The 24,510-nt window shown below is 44.0% G+C and overlaps 1 protein-coding gene across 5 annotated transcripts in view; it reads right to left on the bottom strand.

The window, feature by feature from the left end:
* Positions 1 to 2,924: 2,924 nt before the first annotated feature.
* efl1 (elongation factor like GTPase 1) overlaps positions 2,925 to 24,510 on the bottom strand; it is a 94,651-nt gene continuing 73,065 nt past the window's right edge. For 4 of the 5 annotated variants that reach the window (XM_049717402.2, XM_049717400.2, XM_049717403.1 and 1 more), the window contains 6 exons: positions 20,179 to 20,271; positions 14,391 to 14,517; positions 12,494 to 12,698; positions 6,324 to 6,841; positions 6,075 to 6,259; positions 2,925 to 3,325 (listed from right to left, as the gene is read on the bottom strand). In XM_049717402.2, coding sequence (XP_049573359.1) covers positions 3,137 to 3,325; positions 6,075 to 6,259; positions 6,324 to 6,841; positions 12,494 to 12,698; positions 14,391 to 14,517; positions 20,179 to 20,271 — 1,317 coding nt within the window. In that variant the 3' untranslated portion in view covers positions 2,925 to 3,136. The remainder of the gene's footprint in view (positions 3,326 to 6,074; positions 6,260 to 6,323; positions 6,842 to 12,493; positions 12,699 to 14,390; positions 14,518 to 20,178; positions 20,272 to 24,510) is intronic. The other variant, XM_049717401.2, reaches the window with a different exon arrangement.

The raw sequence follows: 24,510 nt of genomic DNA, 5'->3' as shown, positions 1-24,510 counted from the left end.
CCGCCTCCCCCGGGACGTGGGAAAAGCTCTGCCGGAGGTGGGAGTTGAAGCTCTTCCTGACAGGACATTCTGCCAGACGTTCCCAGCAGACCCTCACAGAGCGTTTGGGTCTGCCAGGTCGGACCGGCATCTTCCCCCACCATTGGAGCCAACCCACCACCAGGTGGTGATCAGTTGACAGCTCCGCCCCTCTCTTCACCCGAGTGTCCAAAACATGCGGCCGCAAATCCAATGACACGACTACAAAGTCCATCATCGAGCTGCGGCCTAGGGTGTCCTGGTCCCAAGTGCACACATGGACACCCTTATGTTTGAACATGGTGTTCATTATTGAAAATCCGTGTCGAGCACAGAAGTCCAATAATAGAACACCGCTCGGGTTCAGATCGGGGGGGCCGTTCCTCCCAATCACACCCTTCCAGGTCTCACTGTCATTGCCCACGTGAGCATTGAAGTCACCCAGTAGAACGATGGAGTCCCCAGAAGGAGCGCTCTCTAGCACTTTCTCCAGGGACCCCAAGAAGGGTGGGTACTCTGAGCTGCCGTTTGGTGCATAGACACAAACAACAGTCAGGACCCGTCCCCCCACCCGAAGGCGGAGGGAGGCTACCCTCTCGTTCACCGGGGTGAACCCCAATGTGCAGGCGCCCAGCCGGGGGGCAATAAGTATACCCACACCTGCTCGATGCCTCTCACCGTGGGCAACTCCAGAGTGGAAGAGAGTCTAGCCCCTCACGAGAGGGCTTGTACCGGAACCCAAACTGTCCGTGGAGGCTAGTCCGACTATATCTAGTCGGAATATTTCTGCCTCGCACACCAGCTCGGGCTCCTTTCCAGCCAGAGAGGTGACATTCTATGTCCCAAGAGCCAGCTTCTGCAGCCGGGGATCAGACCGCCAAGGTTCCTGCCTTTGGCCGCCGCCCAGCTCACACTGCACCCGACCCCTTTGGCCCCTCCCACAGGTGGTGAGCCCATGGGAAGGGGGACCCACGTTTCCTTTTCGGGCTGTGCCCGGCCAGGCCCCATGGGCGAAGGCCCGGCCACCAGACGCTCGCCTTCGAGCCCCGCCTCCAGGCCTGGCTCCAGAGGGGGGCTCCGGTGACCCGCGTCCGGGCGAGGGAAAACGAAGTCCATTTATTTTACTCGTCATAAGGGGCTTCTGTGAGCCGTGCTTTGTCTGGCCCCTCACCTAGGACCCGTTTGCCATGGGTGACCCTACCAGGGGCATGAAGCCCCCGACAACATGGCTCCTAGGATCATAGGGGCACGTAAATCCCTCCACCACGGTAAGGTGACGACTCACGGAGGGGATTTGATATATTTGTTGTTTATAATTATATGGGCCACTGGAATATTTTGAAGTGCAACCGCCGTCAGCGGCGCGCACCTTTATTGTTGAAATAAAGGACGTTCCTTGGATTTAATATATAATTTATATATCATTATATGGGCCTGTGGAATAATTTGAAGTGCAACCACGGTCAGCGGCGCGCATGCGGCATTGTTGACATAAAGGACGATCGATGGATTTAATGATTTGGAGTGACACAGATGGTTTGATAATAATATTGCTTATATGATAGTTATTTGATATATAATTTATATATCGTTATATGGCCCAGTGGAATAATTTGAAGTGCAACCGCCGTCAATGGCGCGCGCCCTGCATTGTTGACATAAAGGACGATCAATGGATTTAATGATTTGGAGTCACACAGATGGTTTGATAAAGGTGTTATTTATGTTATAGTTATTTGGATAACTATCAATGTTACGTCAGGCCCGTCACGTTAGCGTACCGTATCGTTTAGCCTGTTGTTGCTCTTTCATGTCTGTTCTTGGTGTTGGATTTTGTCGAATAAATTTCCCCCATAATGCGATTTACACTCCGGAGCGACTTATGTTTTTTTTCTCCTTAATTGTGCATTTTATGGCTAATGCGACGTATATTCCGGAGCGACTTTTACTCCAAAACATACGGTATACATGTATATTTGTGTATATATATATATACACCGATAAACTATTGAAAGTGATTGTGATTAAAATCCAAAAGAATCAATATGACTGCGTTTACTGTTTTAGACTAGCTCTATATATATTGCGACAATAACAACAAAGTCATGTTTAAAGATACCCTGCTGTTATGGCACCCACTGAGTGGTTATCACAGTGAATGTCAGGGTTTTCCAGATTATCTTTATGATTATGTTGGAATGCAACCTGTGATAAATAACCTAGCTTGTCCCATCCTACACAAAGTTGTAAAACACCCCTTGCTATGTTTTGACTAGAGGTCAAGGGCTTTCTCTATCTAGTCCACCCTGTTTCTCTTAATAAAAATGCTCTTGCAGGAGCCGATAGTCAGACTTCATTCGATCATCGCTGTACGCACAACGACGAATGGACACTCCACCTGCAGGTGTCTAAAAGGACTTGTCTCCCGTGTGGTTCTTGCAAAATAAGTTGGAATAAGCGAAACTAACAGTGAAGGTGTCACGACTTGACCGTATACTGTATGTTGGTGAAAAATACGCAATCTAGGTTCTCCAGTCAAACTACATGCTGGGATTTCTGTCAGCCCACAAATGCACCACAGCCGTAAGAGAGTCACTGTTATCAAAAGCACACAGCAGCACACACAAACTGAATATGCGCTGATGTCGCACGATCAGACCAACACAACATGAAATTTTCCGATTAGCCACACACGTGCGATTAGCAAGTGGCTGACCAGGCGCTGACGAGTGGTTTGGAGATTGTGTTTACATGCGCTTTGCAATTAATATTGGACAATTTCCCACGGCCCAGCTAAACATTTCTCACGCCACACCAGTGTGTCGTGGCACAGTGGTTGGGAAACACTGACGTAAAAGTTGAGTTTCTGCCCAGACTCCTAAAAAAACAAAAATACCGGACACAAATGCAGAAAAATTAAATGTTTTTAATTAAGCAGAATAAATGTTCAATAAAATATTGCTTTCCAAATCCAACATTTGTGGTGCCATGTCCCACTACATAATGGATAGATAACACATTAAAAAAATCAGAGCAGCAATCAGACAGAGCTAACATTTTGCTTCCTGCAAAAAGGACTCATCTGGTAGAGCAGAAAGGACTTGTTTTTTTTTTTTGTCTATTTGTTTTTGCTTAGGGTTCGTTGTTTTTCTGCATGTTCAACTATCTTTTCCTCCACATAGAGGCCCTTTCGGCGGCGGACATCATTCATATATTTGAGTGCCTGGTTAGATGAGTCTGCCTTTTCCCCAAAGTGCAGGTATTCTTCCTCAGTGGTAGGAACCCAGTATGGATCGCTGCTGATCACCTGAGAAAGGTGTGAAGGGAGAAAGGTGTTATTCTACAATGGCAATATTGGATGTCAACAGTATATTATTATTAAAAAGAAAAACACTATGCAGGTGTTTTGCAATTTTGCTCGTATTTTTGGTAACTTATAACGGAAATTTTATGATTTCATGTCAATGGGGGGGGGGGGGGGGGGGCTTTTGCCTTAAGATGAGAATCTGTGATGAACCTACAAAAAAAGCTGGGCTTCCGTTTTTTGTTTTTTTTATCCCAAAAACAGTTTTCCCCAAATTCATACATTTTCAGCAAAAATTTCACCATTCATTCTCAACGGCATATTCAACATTTTACATTTAGATTGTTCCCATTTGAAATTCACAGCATTCAGCTCATTCAAACCACTGGTAGAATGATTTTTAACATTCCCAAAATTGCTACGTAGTAAAATTACATTTACTTCAAAATACCCACAAAATTTTAAAGAATTTAGTTTTTCCTTCTAATTTCTATATTTTTTGACCGATTCAAACCGTTCCGTCTATTCAGCTTATGCCTACTGATTGCCTTACCAAAAACTCTACATTCTTCTCTTTACAGGACCCACAAATATTTTGGACTCATTCAGTCTTCTAATTTCTACATTTCTTGACTGATTCAAATCATTCCATCTTTAAACTATTGAGCTTATATCTACTGATTCCAAGAATTCTCCCTTACCAAAAAAATCTACTTTCTCCCCATTACAAGACTCACAAGTATTTGGATTCATTCAGTTTTTACTCTTCCACATTCTTCACCCTATGAAACTCGTTACCACTTTAAACTGTTCATCTTATGCCTACTGATTCCAAGAATTCTCCCTTACCAAAAATTCTTAATTCTCCCCATTACAAGACCCACAAGAATTTGGACTCCTTTAGTTTTCCCCCTTTAATTTCCACATTTCTGGACAGATTCAAACCACTCCACCTTTTAATTATTCAGCTCATGTCTACTGATCTTAGATAATATTTCCCATACATACAGTGGGGTAAAAAAGTAGTCAGCCACCAATTGTGCCTTCATTGGTACACTTCAACTATGCGAGACAGAATGGGGGAAAAGAATCCAGAAAATCACATTGTAGGATTTTTAATTAATTAATTGGTAAACTCCTTGGTAAAATAAGTATTTTTATATTGTATATAAGTGTTGTTTTTTTGGAGGTCAGGAGACTAGTTGTACGTGAACAAACTATAATTTGTTTCAGTTGCTATGTCATGAAATTTGGGCACTGCCTAAAGCCCTGACAGGGAACTTAAAATGTAACACCCAGAAATCAAAATCAATAATTTTTAAGGAATTTTCAAATTCATAATTCAGTGATCCTTCGCCACTTTGCGCTTCACTTTTCACGGAGGCGCTACTTCACGGGTTTATGAGTGATTGGAGAACAGCGTTTAAAAACATGTCGATAGCGCGGGGCGTGCCTCTGAGCAATATGAAACACTGCGTATACACGAGGGAAGTGTGGCAACAAGCCTCTCATGAACGAGGCAGAAAAAACATGTGCACATCCATCCATTTATCTATCTTCTACTGGTTAGTTGGGCTCGGGTCACGGGGGCAGCAGCTTTCGGAAGGACACCCAGACTTCCCTCACCCCAGCCAGTTTGTCCAGCTCATTCTGGAGATCCCAAGGCGTTCCCAGGCCAGCCGAGAGACTCTACAGCGCTTTCTGGATCGTCCCCTGGGTCTCCTGCCGGTGGGATATGCCCGGAACACCTCTCCGGGGAGGCACCCAGGAGGCATCCTAATGAGATGCCCAAGCCACCTCATTTGACTGCTCAATACATTTCAATACATTGATGTTTAAATTTCTACATAATAAAGGTAAAGACCCAATGATTGTCACCATATACCATTTCTACTTCATGGATTTTAGTTTTTCACGGGTGGTTCCGGAACACATTTCCCGCGATAAACGAGGGATCACTGTATGAATGTTTTTAAAACCCCCATGAGAACCCTTAGTATAATGGGCTGAGGATTACTTTCAGCGGGCTCTTTGACTAGTGACTTAAATGAAGATCACATTTCAGATCAATGCACAGTAGGTAGAAATTTAGATAATTCCAAAGTGGTGTCCCCCGTTTTTTTCTCTCCCAGGGAAAAAGGAGATCTAGATTGATACATATGGAGGCTGAGAAAATCATTTATAAATGTATTTTACAAAACCAAATATAACGTTGGAGGGGTTTAAGTGGGGTTTTATAGATTTTCGACAGATTTTCCCTTGCCTGGGTGTAGCACCATAAGAAATGGCACAGACCTCGAATCGGGGTCAGGGTCGTAGTGTTGTTCCATTACCCTGATTTCTATCTTTCTTTGGCACAAGAGAGGGTAGAAAAGCAATAGAGAGACTGTTTCCACACTAAGAAGCCATCCCTGTTCAAATTATTATTTTTTTGTCTCTCAGTGGTTCTTAACCTAGGGATGCAAGAATGCTTCCTAGGGGGTGCGAGGATACTCTGGGGGAAATTTACAATTTTTCGGGGATAATGGTCGGGTAACCGAAAAAAGTGAAAAATTCTGGAAATCAAGAAGTCATTGTGTTAATTGGCAATACGGATAATGCTAATTAAGCCTTATAGCTGTAAAGTAAACCAATTATTATTATAATAATTATTTAGGGTTAGGGGTGCGAGAACTGGTTAGTGAATTGAATGGGGTGCGAACAAGGAAAATGGTTAAGAACCACTGTGTATATGAGCTTGCTCATTAATTACCTCCCAGTGACTGAAGACCATTTGTGGACTGGCTCGCCCACTGGTCTTCTTGCGGATTTCATCTGCAAAACCAAAACTCTCAGCTACAGGCACAACGGCCTTGATGATGAATATTTCTGTTCCTTCCTTCATTTCTTCATGGAGAATGCGGCCTTCTCGTTTTCCAACAACACCATATACTTTGCCTGCATATGGAGACGACAAAGGGTAAGACAACAACCAAAACATCTTTAAGACAAATTATCTTACCCAGAACGTCCGCAGTGGTCATTATTTCACAGGTGTACATCGCAGCCATAAGTCTCTGCGGCTGAGCCTGGAAAGCATGGCGGCATGCCTCCTTCATGGCAGCAATCAGCTGGCCTGAAACATGCCCGTAACAGTCTGCAGAGGTAATCTCTTGGTAGCGTTTGGCTTGACCTGGGTGAGTAGAGGTGACTTCCAATGCATCAGTGCTTTCTGGTGCTTTAATAGTACCCAAAACCTCTTGAAATGTGGCCATTTCTTCAAAGGTATTTTCATGTTTCCAATTTAAAGACTGTACATCCCATCTTTCAATGCAGAAGCAGACCCCCATGAGGGGCTCTTCACACATCGGCCCTGACAGAGTTGCTAACTGGAAGCCACTGACAATGCTGTTGTCAAACTCTCGGATATTTTTTGCCTGAGCTCCATCTTTCCCAGATTTATCTTCTTGGCATAGATACTGCCAGAAAGATGGCCGCTGATAACCCTCCAGCTTGTTCAGCAGAATATTTGGGCCACACCTGAGACAAAACACAATTCACAATTTCAAACAGTAGGCAGAAATCTAGATAATTCTAACGTGGCGACTTCAGTTTTTATTTTTTTCTTCCTAGGGAAAAAGGGGAGTTAGATTGATACATAAGGGGGATGAGAAAGTACCTTTGTCCAAAATATAGTCAGGCTTTCTTAAAGTGGACGAAAACAATGCGGAAAAGATTTGGAATTTTTTTTCAATTTCTCTACAAATACAGTGAAACCTCGGTTTTCGAATGTCCCAGTTCTTGAACAAATCGGAATTCGAACAAAAAATTCGAGATTGTTTTGCTTCAGTTGTCGAACAAAATTCGGAGGTCGAACCTCGCGAGATGAGCCGGGAGGACCCGAGAAGACCCGATCGCGCGGCCCGGATGCCGACTGACTCCGTTCGTCATTGTATTTTCGTTACTTTGAGGATTGTAATAACCCCTACTCATGCCTCTAAAGAAAGCAAGTGGGAGCAGTAAAGCCATCCTAAAACACAAAGACGCTCTTAAAGCAATGCGACAGTGAGTGCCCGGCGCGCTGTGGTTGCGCGATCGGACCAAATTAAGCTCCCCGCGGACTGAGGTCCACTTAAATTTTGGAAAGTACACCAGGACTTTAAAAATATTTTCTAAATTTCAGTGACGGCTCTGTCACAATAATGTGATCAGCGCTTTGCAGTTGCGCGGTCAGCGACGCGCTACGGTTGTGCGTTCGGCGGTGCGCTGCAGTTGCGTGATCGGACAAAAATGCGCATATGAAAAAATGCTTAAAAAAGGCTTTTTTTTTTAAGTCTTTAGAACAGATTAAAAATGTTTCCATTTTTTGTAATATGGAAAAATAGATTCGGAATTCGAACAATTCGCTTCTCGAACCGCCTTCTGGAACGGATTGTGGTCGAAAACCGAGGTTTGACTGTAGACGGTTTCAAATTGTGAAGTATATATTGTTTAGGATTTTCTTAAATTATAATTGCATCCTCTAGTAATAAAATATTTTGATAATCGATAACAGCTGCTGACCACGCCAATCAGACCACCATGACAACAGTATTTTTCCCAGCAAATTACTCAAAATTTAAAAACAAATGGTTTTAAAGAAATGTTTTAAAGCGTGCTGCTTTGGTCGACATCAGGCCTTTGAACTGATGCGGTTCTGGACCTGAAGTTCGAATAGGCTAAGTACGTACTGTATAATGCCAACATTTCAAAAAGTTAAACTGGGACTAAAACAGAGCAACTACACAGTTAGTATTTATCTTATGGCGTACATAACTTCAGCATCTACATACAGACATACTACATAGACACATACCGTAATTTTCGGACTATAAGTCCCGTTTTTTTTCCATAGTTTGGGTGGGGAGGCGACTTATACTGAGGAGCGACTTATATGTGAATTTTTTTTGAAACCGCGATAAACGAACCGTGATGTAGCAAGAGATTACTGTAATTTGAATTTCAAGTGACGTCAGCAGCGCGGCGCGGCGGTTGTTTACATAAAGGACAAAGATTCGATCACGGGATGACGAAGGGCCCCACGTACTACCAGCATCATTAGCGGCTTCTTTTGTAAGTGACACGGAGGACGAAGAGTTTGAAGGATTTAATGATTTGGAGTGACACAGAAGGTTTGAAAAACTATTATGGCTTTTACGCACGCCCGGTCCTACTCTACGGATCTCTCTTTAACCTCCGTGGATGGAAGTCTGGGGCCGGCGCTTGGCCGGGTGGCTGTCCGAGGATAGTGGATGGGGCTCGGACATGGCTTTTACGCATGCCCGGTCCTATTCTGTGGAGCTCTCTTCCACCTCCGTGGCTGGAAGTGCCACCTCCGGGTATGGAAGTCCACGCCGCCACACGCCTGGAAGTTTGTTTTGTTAAATAAAGAGCCGTTTACCAAACCCACGTCTTTCCTTGAACTTTGTTAACGCTACAATATAGTTATATAGTAGATCTGTGGAATAACGACGAGGTTGACGTCAGCTGCTCACGCGCGGCGTTGTTGCTTGGGGCCGTGTTGTGGTGAACTATTTATGTTATAGTTATTTGATATATTTTATTTCATTTAGCAACTTGTATATGGTTTTATTGTTACAGTTCAGGAGTTGTTGGCTCGTTGAACTCTGAACTGTTTTGTTAAATAAAAAGCCGTTTACCAAACCCACGTCTTTCCTTGTACTTTGTTAACGCTACAATATGGTTATATACTAGATCTGTGGAATAACGACGAGGCTGACATCAGGGCGCACGCGCGGCCATGTTGACAAAGGACGAGGAATTTGATTGATGGATTTAATGATTTGGAGTGACACAGATGGTTTGATAATATTATTGCTTATATAATAGTTATTTGATATCTAATTTATATATCGTTATATGGGCCTGTGGAATATTTTGAAGTGCAAGCGCCGTCAGCAGCTCGCACCCATTGTTGACATAAAGGACGATCAATGGATTTAATGAATTGGAGTGACAGATGGTTTTATAAACGTGTTATTTATGTAATAGTTATTTGAATAATTCTGAATGTTACGTCAGGCCCGTTTTCAGCTCTTCGTTTGTGTTTATGTCACGTTAGCTTACCTATCGTTTAGCCTGTTGTTGCTCGTTCATGTCTGTTCCTGGTGTTGGATTTTGTCGAATAAATGTCCCCCAAAATACGACTTATACTCCGGAGCGACTTATATGTTTTTTTTTTCCACGTTATTGTGCATTTTATGGCTAATGCGACCTATATTCCGGAGCGACTTTTAGTCCGAAAATTACGGTATATAGATATATAGATACATATATACGTACATACGTACATACATACACTATACATACATATATTTGGATCGACTGCTTCGATGCTTGCCTTCAAATGCAGCCTCGTTTATCATTATATTTTTTTCTTAAAAAAATTAGTTCATCAATCAGTGTTCAGTAGCACATTTTAAGTCACTGCTTTATTATTGTATTTTCTTGAGGTTCTCAGAAATAAACCTCCGAGAAAAATGTAAATCATCCTCATAAGAGCTTGTGTTTAGTGCCTGTCTTGTTCTGCCATGAATTAATACCACACTTTCATTTTGAGGCTTTCCCAGCCATTGGTATGTTTTCTCAATGTCAACCACACCTTCTGTTTGATGGTGGTACACTGGGATTATGTTGCCTGTGGCATTTGTCCCTCTGGGCCATCATCTTGATGTATTGGAGTTTTTTTTCTTCTTCTCCTGGATAGTATCCTGAACGTAGTCCACGGCCCCCCTTTTCTGTTTCGTATACAGCCTCAGGATACTGCACTTGGGGTGGAACCCTTCGTGCATTATAAAGTGCCTTCTAATCCTGTGCCTTACAGCTCTTCCAGTGGCCAGGGAATTATGCCAACAGGATAAAGTATATGATTACGGTCAAGGCATAGGTGTTAATGGCCTGGATCATATTTTTGCCATTCAGCTGACTATGCAGGAACTGCCTCACTCTTTAGGTATTTGGCTGTGGCCGACCTCCAAGCTCTTCAGAATTGTTATTTGCCTGTGGAATTTCAGAGTAGTTGTAGCTATGTTGTCTTCAGGTAGTTCAATTCCTTCAACTGTGATTATCCTCCCTCCCCTGTATATCATTTGCCCACACTTATTTAGTACAAATCACATTTCAATATCATTGATGTGTACAGTGATCCCTCATTTATTGCTGATAATTGGTTCCAAGACCCATATAGGTTCAAATCCACATTGTGGAGTCAATATTTTTACAATATCCGCACAAGACTTTTATAAATGTATTTTTAAACATGTTATTGTATTTATATACACTTTGTTGTATTTTTAAACACTTTTTAAACATTTTAAAGTTAAACTGACTTTTAGGAACATACTTTAGGGCTTCACTAAAACTCAGACACAAAAAAAACCTACCGTAAAGGCAGCTGACGTGCCCTCGCGCTGGTTCACAGGGGCGCGCACATTCAATGCGACACTGCGCTCGCTAATAAGTGCTCATCGCTGCCACCTGTGCTGGCTGATTAGGGCGTGTATTTAAACCCCATCAGTCTGCGGTGGTTCGTCTGCCTCAATAGACGTATGCCTACCATCTGGTTCTGCTATGCCACCTAAGTCACGTTTGCCTGATCTGCTGTGTAGCGCGATGCTTGTTTCCTGATTCGCTGATTAGCGATAGCTTGTTTATATGATCGGCTCTGGATTCTGCTTGGCTAGACCTTCTGCCTGTCCCTGACCATGAGCTTGCTATGCCCGTTTGCTTCGATGACGCACTAGACGCGCTCGCTGACTGGCTCGTCAAGATTGCCTCGTCGTCCTGATCTTTCGGCATTCCGGCCCTCCTCATCTCCTCTAACCTTTCTCCAAATAAAGAGCCTGTATTGCATTTGGTTGTCCTGCCTTGCTCGTGAGCCTGGTTAGAACTCTTCTTACAGCTCTAAGCCAATCAGTCGCAAGAATACAGATCAACATGTTCCCATTGGTCTCGTCTCTTCTGCCAGCTAATAGTGTGCTGTAGTCATATGTGCAGACAAAGCCTTGCGCTCCAAGTGACGCCGCAAAAAGCTGTGATGCACCAAAATATCCGCAATATTAAATATTCAACAGCAGTGGGGACAGAGCATCCCATTGGAATAATGCCACATTTGAACTTCACTTGTGCAACTGTTTTTGAGATGACCTTCAGATGTTTTCCACTGCCTCATTGATGAAGGCTTAGAATCCCATCAATTTTATACAGTTCCAAGCACTTCAGTATCCATGTGTGCGGCATTAAGTCATAGGCCTTCTTGTCGTCAATCTAGGCAGTGCAAAGGTTGGTGTTTTTGGTTTTAGATACTTTGGAGATTGCCCTGTCTACCAGCAGTTGTTGAGACCTCTGGTGATATTGCCTGAAAGTCGTTTCTTGGTTGGTAGTTTGAGGGAGTGGCTCCCTTCTAGGGGTCCTTCATGTGGACGACTGTCCGACTTCGTGTTAGCCATTTTTGGTGGGTCCCTGATGTTAGCAGCTGGTTCATTTGCTCTGCCAGGCATTCTTGGAGAGGTAAGCTTCTTTAGCCAGTAGGCATGAATCATGTCGGACCCTGGTGCTCCGCAGCGCTTCATCTTTGACACTTTTTCTTGGATATTTGCCACTGTTATGACTACTGGTTCGTGTTTTGGGATGTTTTTGTGATCTGTTTGTAAACTTTCCAGTCATTGGGCATTGGTATTGTGTGACCCTTCCTTCTCCCTGATGCTCTTCCAGTATTGATTTGTTTCAGCTTTGGGCAGGTCGTCTTCAGTATTCCAGCCATGCACAAAAAACTTCAGTCGCTGAATTAAACAATTCTGCAAGGAAGACTCTACAGAGGTCTAAAACAATCAATGCCAGTTAAAGACCAAATCAGTTATTAGTACATTTTCACACAGGGCCAGGAAGCATTAAATATTTTCTTTGCCTTAAGAAAATTAAAAACTGCATTTTATATTTGCATGTACACACGTTCACATCTTTTTGTGAAACTTACATTTGTTTGATGAGAATAAACATTTAAATTGTGAAACAAAAGTTAAGAATTCAAGAAGTTTTTTCAGCAAGCGTGTCTTATCACGCCACAGGATTGCCATGTCTGTTTAAAAAAAAAAAAAAAAAAAGAAAAAAAAAAAAAAAAAGTCAGTTCCAAACCTGCGGGGTCCAAAGGCCCAGATATGCTCCACAGCATCCCTCCACTTTCTTCCTTGGAGTTTGCTTTCCAGTTGGGCCTTAAGGTCAGTAATGGCTTCCAAGGTCTTAACACTAATGTCTAGATTTCTACCTTCCCTCAAGGTCATGTTGACTTGTTCTAGAGTTCGAATTAGCGCTGAGCTGTTCTCCAGAAGACAAGTCACCTCTGAAAGAAAAGATTTATGTTGTCACTGCACAAAAAAAAAGTACAGTGGAGCCTCGGTTTTCGAACGTCCCGGTTCTCGAACAAATCGGTATTCGAACATAAAATTCGAGATTTTTTTGCTTCGGATGTAGGACGAAATTCGGTTGTCGAACCTTGCGAGATGAGCCGAGAGGACCCGCATGCCAACTGACTCCGTTCGTTATTACATTCTCGTTACTCTGAGGATTGCATCAACTCTAATCATGCCTCCAAAGGAAGCAAGTGGGAGCAGTAAAGGCATCCTAAAACACAAAGACGCTCCTAAAGCAATGCGACAGTGAGCGCCCGGCGCGCTGCGGTTGCGCGATCGGACCAAATTAAGCTCCCTGCGCGCTGAGGTCCACTTAAATTTTGGAAAGTCCATTAGGAGTTTAAAAATATTTTCTAAATTTTAGCAACCGCTCTGTCACAATAATGCGACCAGCGCGGGCGGTCGGCGGTGCGCTACGGTTGCGCGTTCGGCGGTGCGTTGCAGTTGCGTGATCTGACAAAATTAAGCTCCCTGCGCACCGAGGTTCACTTAAATTTTGGAAAGTACATCAGGACTTTAAAAATATTTTCAAAATTTCAGTGACGGCTCTGTCACAATAATGCGACCAGCGCGATGCAGTTGCGCGGTCGGCGACGTGCTACAGTTGCACGTTCAGTGGTGCGCTGCAGTTGCACGATTGGACGAAAATGCGCAAATGAAAAAATGCTTAAAAAAGGCGATTTTTTTTGCTTCGAACGGATTACATTTTTATTCCATAATTTATAATGGGAAAACATGATTCGGAATTCGAATGATTCACTTCTCGAACAGCCTTCTGAAACAGATTGTGGTCGAAAACCGAGGCTCCACTGTATTATAAAGTAACACCTCTAGCAATTTTATCCCCCTAAAAAAAATGTCAGAATGGACATTCGCCTCATTAAAAATGATTAGCTACATATGTTATGAAAGGTTTTTATAGTTCAGGAAGAACACAATGTTCCAAATTCAATTTACCACCGTAAATAAAAACAGATTACAATGATTTGCAAATAGTTTTCAACCCACATTAAATTTGATACATTAAAAAGACTAAACTGAATGAACTAAACTGATGAATGTTATTATTTTTTTGCAAATATTATTTCATTTTTAGCTTGATCCCTGCGCAATACATTCTTTAACAAAGCTAGAATGAGGAAAAAAAAACTGGGATTTAAGAAGTCGTGCAGTGTCTGCTTTATTTACATTCTACACGACGTCTCAAATTCATTGGAATTGGGTTTCGTATATAGCTACCAAAATACAAATATCTATCCAAATGTTGCGCTTTACTCTGATTTTGCTCATTGATCATAAACAGAAATCTATTGAGAAATTTGAGTAATCACTGAAGCTGAAATTCTGAGTACATAGAGAAACCCTGACATATGTGCCAACTATGTTGGAAACCCTAGAACCCAGGTAGAAAGTAGACACAAACATTAGACACACATTAGACATTTGATAAATAATATTAGTGAGCTTTGACATGGTGCGAGCTGAACACAGAGATGGAGTCTAAACTCCTGACAGGACTACAACTTGAGCATACTCTATGTTGAATAAACTATAGTGCCTTTTTTAATGAAGGTTAGTGAGGGCTATTGAGGGTCAATAATTGGTGCGTGTTTAGGTCTTACCCTGAGGCAAGGGGATTGCACGAACGCTGACAGTGGCCAGTTTATTTGGAGTGGTTAGTGTGACCAAACCACTGCTGTCAACATGAAGAGTCTCTGTAGCACGACCATGAGAAACTTCATCTTTTACCTAACAAACATGTACATGAAAACACATCTGATGATTTTCACTTGTCGAATGTTGTATTCTCCATAATACTGATATTATCACAGCAGGATTGTTATTTGCATTAATGAAAAATCTAAATCTACCAATAAAAAAATATATTCATAAACTGGAATAGCATTACAACATTTCTGTTTCACATTAAAAAAATGTTTTCAAGTGCATAACTGAAATGAAAATTAAAGCAGAATGTAGTTTAAATTGTAATTGTCATAAAATAATTTGGAGAAACGAGAGCTATAGCTTCCTGTAGATTTGAATCAGATGAGAGCCTAACACCTTCAGTTTTATTTAAACATATTTTAGAAACAGTTCCAATTGTAAGTGACACCGTTAAAACACAACCACAGATTGATGTAACTAGCAGTTATCTATCAAGTCACTTCTTACTCAGATACAGTGTTCCCTCATTGATTGCGTGCATTGCGTTCCCACAAATGCCTGCAAAAGTCAATTCCGTAAAGTAGAGGTTGACTTTAATTTTTGGGTTTTTTTCAATTTTCAATTTCCTTTTTCAGGGTATTTACACCTCTATTAAACCCTTTACATCCAACTTCCAAATGGTTACCTTCATTCTAAATACTTTAACTATTAACATACAAAATGAATAATAAATACTACAGCTGCAACAACAAATCGATAAATCTATGAAAACAAAACTGTTGTTAAAAGTGCTGCAACCAATTATGTTACGTCAAGCACGTTCTTAGTTCATTGTTTATGTGTCATGTAACATTAGCATCCCGTACAATTCATCCTGTTGTTGCTGCTGTTGAGTACAACAACAGACATGAATAGGCAACAACAGGCTGAACGGTACAGTATGCTAACGTTACATAAACACAAACGAGGAATTTAGAACGTGCCTGATGTAACATAAGAGTTATGCAAATAACTTCATGTCTGCTCTTGGTGGATTTTGTTGGATTTTGTCAAATAAAGTTCCCCTAAAATTGCGACTTGTACTCCGGTGCGACTTACCATATTTTCCGGACTATAAGTCGCATTTTTTTTCATAGTTTGGGTGGGGGGGCGACTTATACTGAGGCGCGACATATATGTGAATTTTTTCACAAATTTTCAAAATAAAAAAAATAAAAAAGTGAAATCGTGATAAACGAACCACGATGTAGCAAGGGATTACTGTAATTTGAATTTCAAGTGATGTCAGCAGCACGGCACGGCGGTTGTTTACATAAAGGACAAACATTCGATCACGGGATGACGAAGGGCCCCACTTACTACCGGCATCATTAGCGGCTTTGTTTGTAAGTGACACGGAGGACGAAGAGTTTGAAGGATTTAATGATTTGAAGTGACACAGAAGGTTTGAAAAACTGTTATGGCTTTTAAACACGCCCGGTCCTACTCTACGGATCTCTCTTTCACCTCCATGGATGGAAGTCGGGGGGCGGCGCTCAGCCGGGTGGCTGTCCGGGGACGGTGGATGGGGCTCGGACATGGCTTTTACGCACACCCGGTCCTATTCTATAGAGCTCTCTTCCACCTCCGTGGCTGGAAGTGCCACCTCTGGGGATGGAAGTCCACGCCGTCACACGCCTGGAAGTCGACGCCGGTGCTTAGGGCCGTGTGGCGGTGAAGTATTTATGTTATAGTTATTTGATATATTTCATTTCGTGTAGCAACTTGTATATCAAGTTCAAGTTCAAGTTCAAGTTTACTTTATTGTCAAAGATCTCTGTAACAGGGTTACCACAGAAGTTTGAAATTGCGTTTTACCAGTCTCCAATGTGCAGATTAACTAAAAACATGCTGATAAACATGTGCAGTACTATACAATAAAATACTCTCTCTCACATTCACACGCACGCACACACACACACACGGTGTGTAATAAGAGTATTGACAATACAGACCCACACACACACACATACATACACAGCAGCAGAAGTACAATCAGTGGTCATAGAAGTAAAGTGAAAAAGTGTATAACTGTATATAAGGTGCAAGAGTAAAGTGCCAAGTGGCATGGTGACTTGGAATGTTCAAGTGGTTTTCCTCAGTGTGTTCATGAGTCTGATGGCTTGAGGAAAGAAGCTGTTACTCAGTCTGCTTGTGCGGGACCGCAGGTTGCGGTACCGCTTCCCTGATGGTAGAAGGGAGAACAGTCTGTGTGCAGGATGAGTAGTGTCTTTGATGATGTTCATTGCCCTCTTGGTACAGTGTGAAGTGTACAGTTCCTGAATGGCTGGAAGGGGTGACCTGATGATCTTTTCTGCTCTCCTCACCACCCTCTGCAGCGCCTTTTTGTCTGCAGCTAGGCAGCTGCCATGCCAAACAGAGACGCTGCTGGTCAGGATGCTCTCAATAGCACCTCTGTAGAAGGTGGTGAGAGCAGAGGTGGGGAGGTCGGCTCTTCTCATCCGTCTCAGGAAGTGGAGTCGTGTCTGCGCCTTCTTGACCAGCGCAGTGGTGTTGGTAGTCCATGAGAGGTCATCAGTGATGTGCACTCCCAGGAACTTTGTGCTTTTCACAGACTCTACTGCACTGCCGTTGATGATGAGTGGGATGTGTGTTGGTTGTTTCTTTCTGAAGTCCACAGTGATTTCTTTTGTTTTGTTTACGTTGAGAAGCAGATTGTTCCTATCACACCAGGTGATGAGTTGCTGTACCTCCTCTCTGTATGCTGAGTCATCGTTGTCTTTGATGAGGCCCACCACTGTTGTGTCATCTGCAAATTTGATGATGTGATTCGTTTCAAATCTGGCAGAGCAGTCGTGGGTCATCAGCGTGAACAGCAGGGGGGATAGCACACATCCTTGCGGCACCCCGGTGTTTATGACGGTGGTCGCTGAGGAGTTGTTTCCGACTCTGACTGTCTGCGGTCTGTTCGTTAGAAAGTCCAGCAGCCAGTTGCACAGTGGAGTGCTGACGCCTATTGTACTCAGCTTGTTCACCAGATGTTGGGGGATGACTGTGTTGAACGCAGAGCTGAAGTCAATGAACAGCATCCGCGCGTGACTGTTTTTGTTCTCCAGATGAGCCAGGCAGAGGTGGAGTGCTGTTGCTATGGCGTCATCAGTGGAGCGCTTGGGGCGGTAGGCAAATTGGTATGGGTCCAGAGTAGTGGGGAGGGTGGATGTTAAGTGGGTCTTCACCAGTCTCTCAAAGCACTTCATCATGATGGAAGTGAGTGCTATGGGTCTGTAGTCATTCAGTGATGATGCCGGTGACTTCTTGGGTAGTGGTACGATGGTGGTAGCTTTGAAAATTGCTGGTATGATGGCTTGGTTCAGAGAGGTGTTGTAGATGTCTGTGAGGACGTCAGTGAGTGAGTCTGCACAGTCTCTGAGCACGCGCCCGGGTATGTTGTCTGGACCTGCAGCTTTCCTGGGGTTCACCTTGAGTAGGGTCCTCTTCACGTCCGCTGGGTCCAGTTGAAGTGTTGTGCTGTCTGGGTGTACTGGGGTTTTTGTGGGTGTTGTGGTGTTGTTTTCTTCAAACCGGCTGAAGAAGGTGTTGAGAGAGTTGAGGAAGTCTATGTTGTCCTCACACGGTGGGGGGGATGGTTTGTAGTCTGTGACTGACTGGATGCCTTGCCACAGGCGTCTTGGGTCTTTTGTGTCAGTGAAGTGTGAGTTGATTTTTTGACCGTATGCACGCTTGGCTACTCTCACGCCCCGGTGCAAGTTGGCCCTAGCAGTCTTGAGGGCCTCCTTGTCCCCAGACTTGAAAGCAGCGTTGCGTGCCCTCAGGAGCTCACGTACCTCCCTGGTGAACCAGGGTTTTTCGTTTGCTCTCACTGTAATGTCTTTGGTGACGGTTACATCTTCCATGCACTTTGTTATGTATCCAGTTACAGAGTCTGTGTATTCGGTGAGGTTGACGTCCTGGTTGGTGGTGGCCGCCTCCCTGAAGACAGACCAGTCTGTGCGTTCAAAACAGTCCTGTAGAGCTGCTGTGGAGCCCTCTGGCCAGGCCCTGATCTGCTTCACAGTTGGTTTGCTTCTCGTCAACAGAGGTCTGTAGGCTGGAATTAGCATAACAGAGAGATGGTCTGATGAACCCAGGTGGGGGTGGGGAACCGCTCTGAAGGCCTGTCTGATGTTTGTGTAGACCTGGTCAAGTGTGTTTTCTCCCCTTGTTGCAAAGTTCACACACTTGTGGAAGTGTGGCATTACTGTTTTCAATTTGGCCTGGTTGAAATCGCCAGTGATTATGCAGACCAAGTCCGGGTGTGTGTTCTGTAGTGTACTCACAGACTTGTATAGTATGGAGAGTGCGTCCTTTGTGTTAGCGCTGGGGGGGACGTAAACAGCTGTGATGTTGACGGTATTGAATTCACGTGGTAGGTAGAATGGACGGCAGTTGAGGGTTAAAAACTCAATGTTCTCTGAGCAGTGACTTGTAGTAACGACAGCGTTTGTACACCAGTTGTTGTTAATGTAAATGCACACATCACCTCCTCGAGATTTACCCGTGCTGGCGTGGTTTCTGTCCGCGCGGAAAGTTGTAAACCCATCCAGTTTAATGGCGCTGTCCGGAACGTTGTTGTGAAGCCACGTCTCTGTGAGGATGACTGCGTTGCATTCTCTCACCTTTCGTTCTGTAGTTAAGTCCAGCTTGAGATAGTCCATTTTATTTTCCAACGACCGCACGTTTGAAAGGAGAATAGATGGAAGTGCTGTTTTGTGAGGGTTTCTCTTTAGTCGGTGTGTGATGCCGGCTCGGGAACCTCGCCTTCTCCTCCGGCGTGTGCTCAGACTCCACCGCCGCTTCAGCTGCTTCCAGTGTCGGCTGGTGGGGGAGGGGGAGCCCGCTGCCTCGGAGGTTCCTTTGTCTCGGGACATTATTCCAAGACCGCGAAGAGTTTCGCGATCCATGGCAAAGTTAACTCCGGATATATCCTTTGTGCAGTTGTTGCTTCTAAGTCCCAATAGTGTACTTCTGTCGTATGCGATTCTCGGAGACGATTTGGACGGTACATTTAACACAAAACACACATTTTTATCGGGAGCCGGCTTGGCCGCAGCCTCACAGGGCGCCGCCATCTTGAAAGTATATGTTTTTATCACTACAGTTCAGTAGTTGTTGGCTCGTTGAACTATTGTTTTGTTAAATAAAGAGCCGTTTACCAAACCCACGTCTATCCTGGTACTTTGTTAACGCTACAATATAGTTATATACTAGGTCTGTGGAATAACGACGAGGCTGACGTCAGGGCGCACGCGCGGCGTTGTTGACAAAGGACGAGGAATTTGATCGATGGATTTAATAATTTGGAGTTACACAGATGGTTTGATAATATTATTGCTTATATAATCGTTATTTGATATATAATTTATATATCGTTATATGGGCCTGTGGAATAATTTGAAGTGCAACCGCGGTCAGCGGCGCGCATGCGGCATTGTTGAGATAAAGGACGATTGATGGATTTAATGATTTGGAGTGACACAGATGGTTTGATAATAATATTGCTTATATGATAGTTATTTGATATATAATTTATATACCGTTATATGGGCCTGTGGAATAATTTGAAGTGCAAGCGCTGTTAGGGTTTTCTAGGTTATCTTGATCCTATGATTATGTTGGAATGTAACCTGTAATAATTAAACTCGCCTGTCCTGTCTTAACAAAAGTAGTAGAACAAAGGACTACCTGAACTTCTGCATGGATGTGGTCTCTCCTGTTAAGACAGTCCGCTACTACCCGGATAACAAGCCTTGGGTAACACGGGAGGTCAAAGCCGTCCTGAACAGGAAGAAAGCCGCCTTCAGGAGCAGAGACAGGGAGGCCATGAAGGCAGCACAGCAGGAGGTGAAACACTGTGTGAGGGAAGCCAAAGACACCTACAGGACAAAGGTGGAGCAGAAGCTGAAGGAAAACAACATGAGGGCCGTCTGGGAAGGTGTGAGGACTATCACGGGCCACAACAAGACCAGGGTCGTTGAAGGGACAATGGAGAGGGCGAACGAGCTGAACAACTTCTTCAATAGGTTTGATCGGCCCACGACCCCCCCACCTCTACTGCAGCCATCTCTCCTTCCCTCCACAACACACCACCCCCGAAACAACACAGCACCCCCACCCTCCTCCTCCTGCCCCCCCACCCCAGATACCACAGCACCACCACTCTCCTCCTCCAGCCCCCCCACGCCAACACAAGCTCTGCCTTACTTCACAGCAGACCAGGTCAGAGGACAGCTGAGGAAGCTTCGACCCAGGAAAGCACCAGGCCCGGACAAGGTGTGTCCCAGACTACTGAAAACCTGCACTGCTGAACTGGGGGAACCACTTCAACGGATCTTCAACCTCAGCCTGCAGCTGGGGATAGTGCCTACACTATGGAAGACATCCTGCATCACGCCGGTTCCTAAAAAGACCCGGCCCAGTGAACTGAATGACTTTCGGCCGGTGGCACTCACTTCACACCTGATGAAGACATTGGAGCGGCTCTTCCTCGGTCTCCTCAGACCTCAAGTGCGACATGCTCAGGACTGCCTGCAGTTTGCATACTAGTCAGATGTTGGAGTGGAGGACGCCATCCTCCACCTACTGCACCGAGTTCACTCCCACCTGGATAAGGGAAGCGCCACAGCGAGGATTCTGTTCCTAGACTTCTCCAGTGCGTTCAACACCATCCAGCCCCCCCTGCTCAGAGACAAACTGGGCAGGATGGGAGTGGACCCATACATGGTGACCTGGATCTCCAGCTACCTCACAGACAGGCCACAGTACGTCAGACTAAAAGACACCATCTCTGACACTGTGGTCAGTAGCACTGGAGCCCCACAGGGCACAGTGCTGGCCCCTGTACTCTTCACCTTGTACACCTCAGACTTCTGTTACAACTCTGAGCTGTGTCACATTCAGAAGTACGCGGATGACACAGCCATTGTCGGGTGTATCAGGGACAATAGAGAGGAGGAGTATAGGAGCCTGGTGGGGGATTTCGCCACCTGGTGCAGTGCCAACCAACTGGAGCTCAACATCTCCAAGACCAAGGAGCTGGTCATAGACTTTGGGAGGAACAGGCCTAAGCCTAGGCCCGTACTGTTGGAGGGGGCTGAGGTGGAGGCTGTGGACTCCTACAAGTACCTGGGGGTGTGGCTGGATAAAAAACTGGACTGGTCAACTCACACCAACCACCTTCACAGGAAGACACAGAGCAGGATGTACTTCCTGAGGAGACTACGTTCTTTTAACATCTGCAACAAACTCTTGGAGATGTTCTACCAGTCTGTGGTTGCCAGTGTCCTGTTTTACACCGTGGTGTGCTGGGGCAGCAGCACATCCAAGAAGGACACCTCCAGACTGGACAAACTGGTCAGGCGAGCCGGCTCTCTGATCGGCAAGAAGCTGGACTCACTGGAGACGGTGGCAGAGGCAAGGACACTGAAAAAACTGTTTGACATTATAGACAATGTCAGTCACCCTCTGCACACTGTCGTCACTAATCAGAGGAGCCGGATCAGTGGGAGACTGCTCCTCCCCAATTGTAGGACAAGCAGACTGAAGAACTCCTTTGTCCCCCAAGCCATCAAGCTTTTCAACTCCTCACTGGGGGGGAGGAGGTGACATGGACATGAACAGGGACATGGAGATGCTTGTAATAACTGTACACATTCACACGTCAATATACAATGTGCAATATTATGGCAACTACTGTGTAGTGTTTTTACCTCCCTCAATTTTCTTGCCTAGTTTATCTTTTTGCCTCTTTTACGTTTCATTGCTAACTCTTGCACTGTGTGTATTTCTGCATCTTCTGTATATATTTATCTCGTGTTTTTTCTTGTGTATTTTGTATTTTACTGCTACTGGACACAGAATTTCCCTGAAGGAGTAATCCCAAGGGATTAATAAAGTTGAGTCTAAGTCTAAGTCTAAGTCTAAAGTGCTAAGATCTTTTGAACTGATTGACTAGCTGCAGAGGAAGCAATCAAAGTTGTTTTGTTCACACAACATCGTGAAGGACCCCCTGCTGTGCTTTGATCAGCCAGGGGCTTCGGCCATTTGTCTACTCTGACCCCCACTCTCAACCCCCACTCTGTTTCTCTCAATAAAAATGCTCCTGCACGAGCCTGAGTCAGACCTCCATTTCGATCATCGCTGCACGCACAGCGACGAATGGACTCTCCACCTGCAGGTGTCCATAAGGACTTACTTGTCTCCCGTGTGGTTCTTGCAAAATAAGTTGGAGTGAGCAAATCTCTAACAAGCGCCGTCAGCGGCGCGCACTCATTTTTGACATAAAGGACGATCGATTGATTTAATGATTTGGAGTGACACAGATGGTTTTATAAATGTGTTATTTATGTAATAGTTATTTGAATAACTCAGAATGTTACGTCAGGCCCGTTCACAGCTCTTCGTTTGTGTTTATGTCACGTTAGCATACCTATTGTTTCGCCTGTTGTTGCTCGTTCATGTCTGTTCTTGGTGTTGGATTTTGTCGAATAAATTTCCCCCAAAACGCGATTTATACCCCGGAGCAATTTATATGTTTTTTTTTCACGTTATTGTGCATTTTATGGCTAATGTGACCTATATTCCAGAGCCACTTTAAGTCTGAAAAATATGGTATGTATTTTTTTTCTTCTTTATTATGCATTTTATGGCTGGTGCGATTTATACTCATAGTCCGGAAATTATGGTATTTTCTTATTACAAAGTAGACTGATCATAAAACAAATGTTTGAGCATTTACGTTACTTAAAAGGACTATATTATTTAGGACTGGTCTCAAGAGATGTAACATATACCGTATTGGTCCGAATATAAGACGATGTTTTTTTGCATTGAAATAAGACTGAAAAAGTGGGGGTCGTCTTACATTCGGGGTCTAGACATTATAACCATTCACAACACTAGATGGCGCCAGATATTTTTAAAGTCAAGTTACATCACTGCGCCTTAAGTCTCGCGTGAGTTACCTCAGCTTATCGCGATTGTTGGAGCTTGTGCGCAGCGGTAAGTTAAAGGTCGCAGGTATCGACTGAGTATGTTGCTGTGATCGTGTGCGTCCTTGACACAAAGTGAGTACCGTATTTTTCGGACTATAAGTCGCGTTTTTTTTTTCATAGTTTGGGTAGGGGGGCGACTTATACTCATGAGTGACTTATATGTGTAATTGTTCACAAATGTTTACTTGATCATTAACACATTACTAACTAATATAGTTGATCACTTCACATGTTATTTTCACTTTAAATCGCATGAGGGCGCACTATGGCTGTGGAATAATTGGAGCCTCACTGACAATGAGTTCCATTCCCTGAACTCCTGAACCGGACTGAGGAGATTTTATGATTTGGAGTGACACAGATGGTTCGATAAACTTATTTATCTTATAGTTATTTGATATATAGTTTATTTACAGTAACGACGTCTATGTTGTTAGACTTCAGTAGTCTCCGATTGTCTAGCAAGGCCGTGAAGGCAGCAAGGGGGGGGGGGGGGGGGGAGCGATCCAGGGCGCTTGGTTATAGCACTGTGTTGGCTCATATGTTGAGCTCTTGTTTTGTGAAATAAAGAGCCGGTTACTAAACCCATGTCTTACCTGGTACTTTGGTAACGCTACAATATAGTTATATACATACATCTGTGGAATAATTGGAGTTGCAACTGACGACGAGGCTGACAACGAGGCTGACGACGAGGCTGACGACGAGGCTGACGACGAGCATGACGACGAAGCTGACGACGAGGCTGACGACGAGGCTGACGTCAGCGGCGCACGTAGTTCCGGAGTGAACTTTTTTTGCTTTCTTTTAAGTGATACAGCGGATGAAGATTCCGATGGATTTAATGATTTGGAGTGACACAGATGGTTCGTTAAAATTGTTGTTTATATTACATTTATTTGATATATCTAGTCTGATGTCAACAGATGTTTTTTGACAAGACGAAGATTCCGATGGATTTAATGATTTGGAGTAACACGGATTGTTCGATAAAATTTGTTTATATTATTGTTATTTGATATAT

This window comes from Syngnathus scovelli, chromosome 4 (genome assembly GCF_024217435.2).
Source record: "Syngnathus scovelli strain Florida chromosome 4, RoL_Ssco_1.2, whole genome shotgun sequence".
NCBI lineage: Eukaryota > Metazoa > Chordata > Actinopteri > Syngnathiformes > Syngnathidae > Syngnathus > Syngnathus scovelli.
The sequence above is the reverse complement of the archived record's forward strand: the minus strand, read 5'-3'. Positions and strand labels throughout refer to the sequence as shown.